Below are 10,772 nucleotides of genomic sequence, written 5' to 3' on the forward strand. Positions count from 1 at the left end.
AAGGTCAGAGCACGATCAGATATGATTTTCTTCCAATACAGCTAGGTTAACTTGTGTGATGTCGTGCGGCTTGAGGAGTTCTTGGACAGTATAAACCATTCCACATTCAAGAGGCTGTCCGAATCAAGACGTATTTGATGTACGCGTGTGCCCACGAGAGATGGCTTGTGAAAGCCTGCTGCCCCATTAGTTTCGAAGATATTTTGATAGTAAATAGTAGTCAGTGAAGGCTTCAAGTCAGTAAAACGATGTTTCATGACATCCTTCCTCCCCATAGGAGGGACAGAAACAACTCGTACCTCACAACAGCAGCATTATCGAACTTTCATCGACCGACTAGGTCAACAGTACTTTGAAGAGTTTTTAGCACTGACCAGAGAAGTTAGACCAGATGCGGTTGAGCTCACACTCCACTGGGCCACGTAGCTACCTCTTTGTATCGAAAGTTCGATTTGCAACTAATAGAAAGTACCTGGAATTCCAACAAAGGTAACCAGTGTCGTTAAACCATAGCTAAACGAATGATTATCACGCGAAACAGCGCTGGCATTTCTCCAAAAAATACTCCCAAATGGGAGCTACGAGGCTGAAATTCTCTGACTCTTCTTGGAAGGGGGAAGAGTGCTTTCTCACTGACCCGACAAAACGATTTACTTAGAGGAAGGTCCCAACCCGATAATGAAGACGTGGGACAGGGACAAAACGATTTACTTAGAGGAAGGTCCCCATCACCGGTGAGAAAAATTAGGGGGGGGGAGGGCGGATCGCCATACCGTTCGGTGTAGGAAACAAGGTGAACAAACGACTGATCAAAAGAACACCATCCCACTTGGCTAATAATTTTCTGAGGCGCAAAAAGACCATCGTGCACATCTACTAAACGTTCGGATTCAATCTGGAGATTCATCTCCAGGTGGCGACCTCTAAGAATGACACCAGCTATCTCATACATAGTTTGATGAGCCTCTTTTATCAGCACGAAAAGACGTGTAGCAGCCAGCTCCATCTCCTCAGCCAAAAACATGTTCTACAGGAATCTCCTGAATTCAGGATCCACTTCCCATTATTTCATATTTCGTGTAATTAGAAGGCATACAACGTATGCAGTACAAGGAGATTGCCAAAATGCAAACAGATAGCCTCGTCCATCATTTACAAGATGGTAGCCAGTAAGTAGAGTAGAGCAGTGATTTGCAGTAACCATTGGATCTCCACGCAAGAGGGCACGCTCAATCAAAAGCTAACTTGTGCAAATGGCGCCCACTGAACATGACCAACGTCACCTGGGCAGACCGTAAAAACGCTGTTACTCAACTAATTTGTGGTGGGTTTCAACAGACAACGAACACTGAATGAAGGGGACAGCATTCTTCCGATACGGACCGACGGTGTTTCACTCGGAAGTGAACTACTCCTAGAAAATTCTCTGGAAACAATAAACCCCAAAGGATTCTAGAAGTTAGGAAACGATTGCTATTCAAACTGTTCCCCTATGTTCACCGACAGAAGCGGCATTAGCTCGGAGGACACTGAGCGTACAGAAACTCGGGGCTGCGTCTATCGACGAACCCGAAAATTTGGGAGGCCGGTCGTGGGCTGTTGAAGATTTCTCAGCAACCTTATAGTCAGTGTTCCATGCCATCTGTGTGAGTTGATAATGACAGGAGAAAATTGCCAGTGCCCTAGGTTGTATGTTTGTAAAACTCCAATTTAATTTGCTGACGGCGGTTGAGTCTGAAAAAGACAACACTCATGATGTAGTAGACGGATTTAGGACAAACTTCATCAGTTCGGTAGCAATGTTATTCGAGCACGATTCGTTCTGGCTACAAAAAGGATAAATCTAACTCCACGTTAACAGGTACACTGTTCTTCCTGCAGAACGAAGGCGGCAACTTGAACGGATACATCAAACCAACAAACAAGCGAAAGGTTCCCGCAGCCCATACATCCTCCACGATTCCATTTCGTCAGCATTCTGACAAAAGTGCCCAAATTTATCCTGACGATCTAAGTGGAAGAATTCGGAAATGTGCGGTTTAAGTCCCGCAACTAACATACAGTGATCGAGGTTCTGACTAAGAATGACTCGTTATGTCTGAGAATTACCAAGCCCTCAAAAGAAATGGTCATCGTCCTCGCCAATGAACACTGGTCATATGACACAAGTGGTACGATGTCGCAATGAAAGTAAAGACAATTTCGGACTGCCGCTGCAAACACATACAGGGACGGCCTTCATTGACGTTTATTTAACGAACAAATGAGTGATTTAGGGTCGACAGTCCATCAATTGAAATTATATGGAACGGGTCAAAATACCATCTTCAAGAAGTTCAGCAGGAGTGTTTAGAACTAAGTGTTTCGAAGTACACATGCCAGTAAAAAATGCATCCGAAATTTACAGCATAGACAAAATCACAAGTGGTCAGCTTCTTTATTCAAAAAAGTCCGTATTTCGTCTAACAGTTCCTGCTTCACAGCATCAGGAACCATACGCCGACCAACGGGTGTAATCTCGGTGACGAGATCATCGACCGTTAGATTCTCCAATCCTCGGTTTCGAATCACCTCTGAACAAGATAAGTAAACAAAAAAGTTGTCCTGAGAAATGGGTCAGTGGCGTTCCTGCTAAATGGGAAATTAATTTCGAATACAGTCAGGGTTAAAAAAGATGAGAGTTCGAAAAACCACGCGGCCGGATAAACCAGACGGTAAGATTAAGCGAAAGATACATAAGGTTGAAGGCCATTCGCAACCTTCGGTGGCGCTAACATGAGACTCGACTACGATTTGAATGAGTTTGTGGAACTCATCATGCGGATGTGCTGCGTGAAGTCAGTGTCGTATTCCAGGTAGGTTGTTTTCAATATATCCAAGTGAATTTTCTGGACACGAGAAACAAGTTTAATGATGGATTCATTCTGCAAAGTCGCATGATGACACCATTTTAGTCTAAGTTGGTATCCAAGGGCGATGAAGACGAATGTTAAGTCCCAAGATGTCGGGAACGGCAGTGGACTGCAAACGTCTAACAAACCGCATTCATCTGATCCCGAAGGTACACTGCAGCTTCATTTGAGGGGTGACGGTGACCATCCTAACGTCTGATGATTATTGCGTTTGGCATAAGAAATGCCATATGCGGAACTTTCAAACCCACGTGACCACGGAGAAGAATATAGACTAAAAAACAAGCTCATGAGAGAGGACTTCCCAAACGTCTGCCCGCTGGTCAGATTTCAGATATCCACGACCACTGGAGCGATACCGAAACTACCATCTACGACTTAATCCAGTCAACTGCTCGGTCTCCGAAAAGCCCATAAATTTACCAGAGCCCAAGACATATTTCTCCCGCGAGCAACCACAATCCGACTAGATGCATCATCGGATGACAGGCAAAACTGAGCGTCCACGCAGAAAATTGAGTATAGAGGACTTAGAAGGCCGAGCAAATTTAAGAGGCGAAAAGAATTAGAAATGTCTGCAGGTTATTTTCCGGGCTCATGTGCTGCAATGATCCTGCGGGGTGAGACAGCAATGCCTCCAGGCCGGTCTGCCACAGTTATTGAGTCATCGGCTCTGGGTAAGTTCCTTAAAAAAAACCCTACTGTTCACTGCCTTGCAGTTCGGACTTTTGAGTCAGAGACTAGAAACAGGGTCCCCGAACAAAACTCGGCATCCTCAACTACCTTGTGGGTCAGGCTTTCGAATCAAAGACTCAAGGTGTGGTACCTCAACCAACCCCCCTCTATATTTTGGGCGGCCTGGAAGTATCACTTGCCATTGAGTCAGAGACAGAAACAGGGTCCCCGAACAAAACTCGGCATCCTCAACTACCTTGTGGGTCAGGCTTTCGAATCAAAGACTCAAGGTGTGGTACCTCAACCAACCCCCCTCTATATTTTGGGCGGCCTGGAAGTATCACTTGCCATTGTAGCTCTTCGCTCACCGGACCCCATCCCCACCCGTCAAACAACACAGTCCCACCAACCCATCTATCAACCCCCTAATCACTGTTTTGTCTATAAACCGTCGCCCAGAAAAATACACCAATATACTAGATTGGATCCCAGGAAACAGTCGTCTTTACGCTGTGCGATTGTCTGGCTCAATTAAGATCAATGCAGGCCAATGGGGTAAACGATGTTTGTACGTCGTATCGACAGACGGAAGTTCTGAGGCTGAGAAGGACAGGTTTTTATCAAAATCTGTCGTGACTGCTTCGATCATCAAGGACGGACACAGCAGTCCTAGCGAGACATGTGAATGATCCATTTGGCCGAGTAAGTTCGGGAGAAGCGCAATTGGGTGGTAGATTTGGAGTCGGTGTTAGGGGTACGGATAAGGGGGAGCGACTGCTTCAGTTGTGTGCAGATCGCCGTCTGTTCCTGGCCAGTATAACCTTCCAATACAAACACTAACATCGAGTTACTTGGAGGCCACCAACCGCAAGACAGCCATGGACCCAATCCGACCATAGGCTATCAGTTACCAATGGAGTGCGTCAACTAAAGATTGTCGTTCCTTCTGGTGCACGCAGCTTGACTCTGATCACCCCATTGTTCGGGCCGTGCTTTCACTTAGCTTTCCGTCAGCATTATGCGGGCGAAAGCAGAGCAGTTCCATTCAGCAACTCCGACAAGTTTCAGTAACTAAAGCGTATCGAGCTAACCCAGTGATGCAGATGAGGAGACTGAATGGAAGAGAGTTAAAGAAGCTATGCTCTCAGCTTTCAGACCTGTCTGTACAAGCCGTCTGACTTGACCAACTGAACACTGAATATCGTCGAGATCCGTAGACCTTATTGCAGCCAGAAAGGCCATACCATCAACTAGCGACTGTGACGAAGCACGTAGATCCACCAAACACCGGGTAATCAAGAGTTTGAATAATAATAGAGAAAGCTGGTGGATTTCGAAGGTCCAGGGGAGGTAGAAAGCTTTGGCTGCAGGCAACAGCCGTGCCTTGTTTCAGCTGATTCAAGCAATCGATCAAAAGCTATCAGTGAAACAATATGCGAAAAAGACGGAACAGCCATTCCCTACCTCAATCACCTTCTTGGGCGATGGGCTGAAAACTTCAAAGAACAGTTCAGCTGGACTCCTTCAGCACAACTGCTGGAAGAAACCACCAGGCCCGGTTGGAACACCACTCCACCATAAAAAATTCAGGGCGAGATATCAATCTTCAAGCGTGACAAGGCGCCTGGCGCGGATGGTCTGTATCCCACGCTTTTCAAAGGTGGCGAGGTCCTGAACAGTCTGACATTCGTACTGCTGATTTGGAAAGAAAATAGAATACCAGCCGAATGGAGCTGCTCGACCGTCATCACGGTTTTCAAAAAGGGCACAAGAACGTCATTCGAAACCATCGTGACATTAGCTTTGTACCCATCGCTCTCTGGCATTATTTTGCGAAGGTTAATCGGTCATCGGGAGAGACAGGTTCGTGAGAATCAAGCTGAGTTTCGCCTTGGTCGAGGATGCATCGACCATATCTTCACCTTAAGACAAACTCTTGAACAGTGCCATTCCTTCAGACGTCCCACACTAACCGTTTTTCCTGAACTGTTCTTGATTCTGTCGATCTTCAGAAACTTTGGCAGCGGCCAAAGGTATCCCTTTCAAATTTATATTTTTTATGAGGGTACTGTATTCGAATTCTTAAGGGCGTGTACGAGTAAACGGTGAAATTTTGCCTCGGTTCATCACGTCCAGTCGTGTAAGGCGAGGCTGATCTCTCCCACTTGTCCTTTTCAATCTTGTTAGTGGACTGTTTGAAATTCCTCTGAACACCCCCGAAACCTTGGGAGTCGAAATTATCTCGGGACATTCACTCAAGGATATTGAGTAAGCGGAAGATATTGCTCTCCTTGGCTCAGATTCTTCCCAAATGCAAACGATTTTAAGTAACCTAAATAACTCTACCGAGTGGTTTGGCACGCACTTCACACCTGAAAGTGTAAATTGCTACAACAAGACTGGGTAGAATCAGACCCAAACCTCATGCTTGCAGATGAGTGTGCAAAAAGAACATCTTTACCCGGGTAGTTGTATAACTTCCAGTGGATTGGCTGGAGATGAGATTACTTCTTGAATCAGGAAAGCCAGGGTAGCTTTTCTAGACATACGACAGCCATAGTGGTGACGTGACATCAGTTTGTCTGGTAAGGGCAGGGTTCACACTGCGTCAGTGTGATCCATACTGTCTAACGGGTCAGAAACGTGACATCTACGCACAAAGGACATATGAAAGCTGCCATCGCCTGACTATCTGTGTCTCCGAAGCGTTGGTCGGGTCCATGGGGGATATCTGATTTGCGCTGCTGAGGTACGCCAGACGGTATAGAAAGGTGGAATTTTCTCACGATAAGTCAACTATTGGAGCCTCATAGGTTACGTTGGTTAGGACATGTGCTCCGAATACCAGGGGAACGTCTGCTTCGCAGAGATCTTTTGCCCAGCCCTGTGCTGAGTGGAAGCGACCGAAAGGTTAACGATGTATGACCCGGCTACAGAGTGTGAAAGAACTAACCAGTAAACCGAGTCGTTTCGTCAACTTCTACCTCCCTGGGTGGTGAGTTCAGGACTCAACTCACAAATGGTCCATGACACCGGTGGAAACGGCCAAACCGCGCAGTCAGTGGCGCTCATGCGTTAAAAGTTATTGCCTTCAATGCCTAGCTATCCAGTTCCCAAAATAACCATATATGCCATCGCTTTCAATGCTTGGCTGTATGTCCCACATTCTCCCACTTCCCAGCTGGAAGTGGGAAGTGTGCTTATGGTATACGGATTATAGCTGATAGGCTGACTGATCGATTTGATTTGCAGATTATTGCACTTGCTTCACTATCAGCTAAACCACTAAAGACCGGTGTCCGTGTGATATCCATTTTGTAGAATACTGAGAACTCAGCAGGCCACCTGCTACTTCACAGATGGGCTGTCGGCGTTCGACAGAAAGTTGGAGGTGAATATGAAACCCATTCATTCTCATACTGGTCTGAGTGTATATCAAAGGCATATCAAGCATCACTCCTAGTCACGGCCTTCCAACTGCCCTGCTCAAGGATGCGGGTGAAGTCCTCGGTGAATACGAATGAAATGGGCCATTCAAGACTGTCGGGATTACTATTATTGCGGAGACCACTGGGCTTGGTCGGTAGTAATGTCCACTTTCAAGATGTGCACTTGTAAAAGGTATCAGCTACAATTCCGCTTCAGCAGTCACTCATTCTTCGTTGTCTTGGAGCAGCACGCATAAAGGACCCTAAGCGGGATGTCAACCGGTTAGAGACTGCATCTTCACACTCCGTCTGGTGCGTGTGCAGACGACTCACAAGCTTAGTGGTTCTTGACTTCAAGGATGCATCTGATTCTGCTGATCGTCCAGTTTAACTGTGCTTGTTGGACAACGGATGGCGCAGAAGCTTATGAAAACAGTCTTATTACTATATTCACATATACTCAGGCAAGTGAGAAACTTAGAAACTTCTCTGCAAAAATAGTGTCCCACAAAGGTGTCCACCCTTCCCATTTTTTGTTCAGTCTTGTCACGGATGAATTAATAAGGCGGACGTTGGAGAATCTTAGAAAAACGTGTTTAAATCGTTGCTGTTGAGAACCTTGTTGGTCTGAAGAACACAGACGGTACTCTCCTGACCTTTGAAGACGAACACGAGGCACAATCATTGTGGATTACGCTGACCATCAGCACAGTATTTTTCAGCGCGTGTCTTGCACTTGAGTGGAAAACCGTTCTTCAGAACTCGCCCCATGCGATTCAAGAAGTACTGGAGGATGAGGACATTTCCACATACCTTATATGTATTAGTCCTGTAATAAAACTAGCACCCGAACCTCAAAAATTCAAAGCATGTTGGTAGATTTGCATCACATGTGGAGTCAGCAAGACACATCACGGGGTCTCAAAGGTGGGGTGTGCCAGGCCACAGTAAGGGTACGTTGTTGTGTAGTTATGATACTTGGACTCTGCGGCAGCTCAATGACTCCCACTACACCCGAACCCACTACCGCAAGCAAACGACTGACACTTATCGTAAATTAGCAGAAGACTGCCTTTACCATCACTGCGACTTGAGTCTTAACTAAACATATCACCGAGTAGTGCTACCGACGAAATGAGGCACTGTACGTAGGCAAAGACATTCGGACTGATTACGAGCATATTCCAAATTTCTGTCGTGGTGGTGGCTGGTTCTCGGTAAACTATCTCACTGAACCAAAGGTACAGTCGGTGGGAATCTAGAAAAAGTGGGTAGTATTTTGAACAGCGAAAGTGGGCAAACAAACGACAGAGCTGTCTAGGGGCATCCAATAAAGTCAGACAGCCAAAGATCAGAAATTGCCAGTCATTCCAACACTAACGCGATCCGCTGCAGCAAATGCAGTCACTTGCCGACAATATCAAAACTGTGCGCACTCACAGCTTTGCTGGTCAGTTTGCTTAAGGGTTCGTACATAGAAACCGCGATGAAAACGGATGCGTTGTTTCAATAATAGGCAAGAAGCGATGGCGTGCAACCGACCACTTCTCTGAATCCCTAACTAACGTGTTCATTGTGGAAATCACGGAAAATCAATCAGTAAGTGGGAGACGGGGACTAAGAAATAAAAATTAATGCTAGAGTGCGTCATGGGCCGTACGTTTCCGTTTATCCGTTCGGCTGAGTGCAGCAAATAACTCAACCCGGCTGATATCGTTGCGCGAAGGGTGATGTCATGCATGTTATGACTGGACACTTTTTTGATGGACTACGCTACTCATAAGGTTTCTGAAATAAGTAAGTACGAATTTCCCAAGTCAAATGTGAGGGTGGACCTTTAGTTACCACTTTAAACGAGTCCATTTTTGTTAGCGGGTAACCGGAACAAAACCGTGCCCGGTCGACAGTTGGAGTGAAATTTCTTGTGCGTCTACAGGATAAACTGTCTGTTTCAACATCACCTCAGCAAGTGGAAGTACAGCGGCCGTTATCTGAGGACAGAAAGCTTGTCATTAGTTGTATAGGTAAACAAAAATTGAGGATCAAGCATTTGCGTTTGTAAACAGGTCAGGTAATTTAAGTGGAGAGGCTTGATTGCACAGAACTCTGGAGATGCAAGCAGTGCAAATCGTTTGTCAAACTACTACCGTCACTTTTACACCCTAGAGAGTGAAATAGACTTCTATGTCGAAGTACTGCGTATATCTGTCATCCATTTTTTAAAGTAGCCCAAACACTGACAGCACCAGACAAAGTGTGCCTTCAAATGATCGCGTGGTATAGAAGCGTGCTACTAAGGCGGTAACGGACACTAGGCATCTATACAGTAAAGTCTGTGGGCAGTATGAAATACCCGATTATTGTCTATCAAATAGTGAATACGAAAAACCACTGGTGAAGCCGCATTCCATTGATTTTCCCAAACAATCTCTTCATAAATAACCATCTGAAGCTGATCCACCAATTCCGCATAAATTCGGCTAGAATTTTCCGTCAAGGTTGGACTACCCTTCATCTGCAGCTTCGGCACCATAGTGTGGCGCCTTTAAGAATTTGCTTGGTGCTAAACCTGAACTTTACATGATCATACGGTGTAAGGTAGCAAATGGCAACAATCTTCGAACGATAACGACCACATAAATTATTTTGCCCATCCTCTCGTAAGCTGACACGACAAGCATTCAGGAACTTCAAAACCATGCTTCACATGGGTCCCAATAATCTTATAATCCCAGTAGACAATAGTTCACAACCCATGGCAGTTTTGAGCAGTTGAAACATTAACGTTTTCCACGTGACAAATGACCTGATATGGATGATAACTGACATATGAGAAGCACATAAAGCGAACGTGCACTTACAGTGATGCAAATTATTAGTTATAAGAGGTTCGACGTAATGGGTGGTGCACCAGTCATCGCCATTAAACTAAACTGGACGACTTAGTAAGCGATCCAATAAGAAAATGGGGAGATGAATGAACCGGACGGATGTGTGTGCTAGGCCGACCTATCATGTATGTAGCCATAAACAACAAAGTACGTCTATAGCCAAGGATTCATGACCAAAAGAAACACTGAGGTCGGAAGTTAGCGCGCGTGTACAATCGGGGGAGTTAACGAAAGGTCATGAAGCGCACGAATATAAAGCGTGTAAATGTTCTTGTTCATTGGGTCTATCTCGGCCTTCGAAAAGCGACTCAAAACGATAAAAAATCGCAAAAGGTGTGAAAACCTAAAAATATTGGGTTTTGGGATTTAAGGAATCGTCATCTTTGTTAAAAAACAGACTGGCTCGAACCAAACTGGCTGCCACACAGCCAGTTGAGTCTTATTTTCTGCTGCTGTGCGGGACAAACGTTTGCCCATCACTCTTCCCGTATGTCACTTGGTAGAGCACATTTGGCGCCCAACCAGATTTTCGACGAGGCACATGAGGGGGGTCTGCGAGAAACAATGATCGCGTACAATGTACGGATTATTACTCAAACGCTTTTGAGAATACTCATCTTCCTGCTAAATCCTTGATAGTTGGAACGTGACTGGTACGGTGTTCCACTTTCTCTTGTGACAGCCGGAGGAGACCTGAATGGGGGCTCGCCAAGATCCAGGCACATCGGTTCTCTCCAACCACAAATCATGGTTACTTCGCACGCTTCATCATCATCATTGTCAGCTGTAATAACTTGTAATACTTCTCGTATAGTGGTTGTAGCTGCCACAGTTTCGTCTACCGATGGTTCGGGGTGGGGGGGGGG

General features: G+C 45.7%; 1 protein-coding gene across 1 annotated transcript in view; it reads right to left on the reverse strand.

Moving 5' to 3' along the window:
* Positions 1-2,230: 2,230 nt before the first annotated feature.
* T265_01798 (hypothetical protein) overlaps positions 2,231-10,772 on the reverse strand; it is a gene marked incomplete at both ends in the record, with an annotated part of 15,001 nt that continues 6,459 nt past the window's right edge. The window contains one exon of the mRNA XM_009165908.1: positions 2,231-2,573. Within this exon, the coding sequence (XP_009164172.1) occupies positions 2,419-2,573 (155 nt within the window). The remainder of the gene's footprint in view (positions 2,574-10,772) is intronic.

The sequence above is a fragment of the Opisthorchis viverrini genome (assembly GCF_000715545.1).
Source record: "Opisthorchis viverrini unplaced genomic scaffold opera_v5_20, whole genome shotgun sequence".
In the NCBI taxonomy this organism is placed as follows: Eukaryota; Metazoa; Platyhelminthes; class Trematoda; order Opisthorchiida; family Opisthorchiidae; genus Opisthorchis; species Opisthorchis viverrini.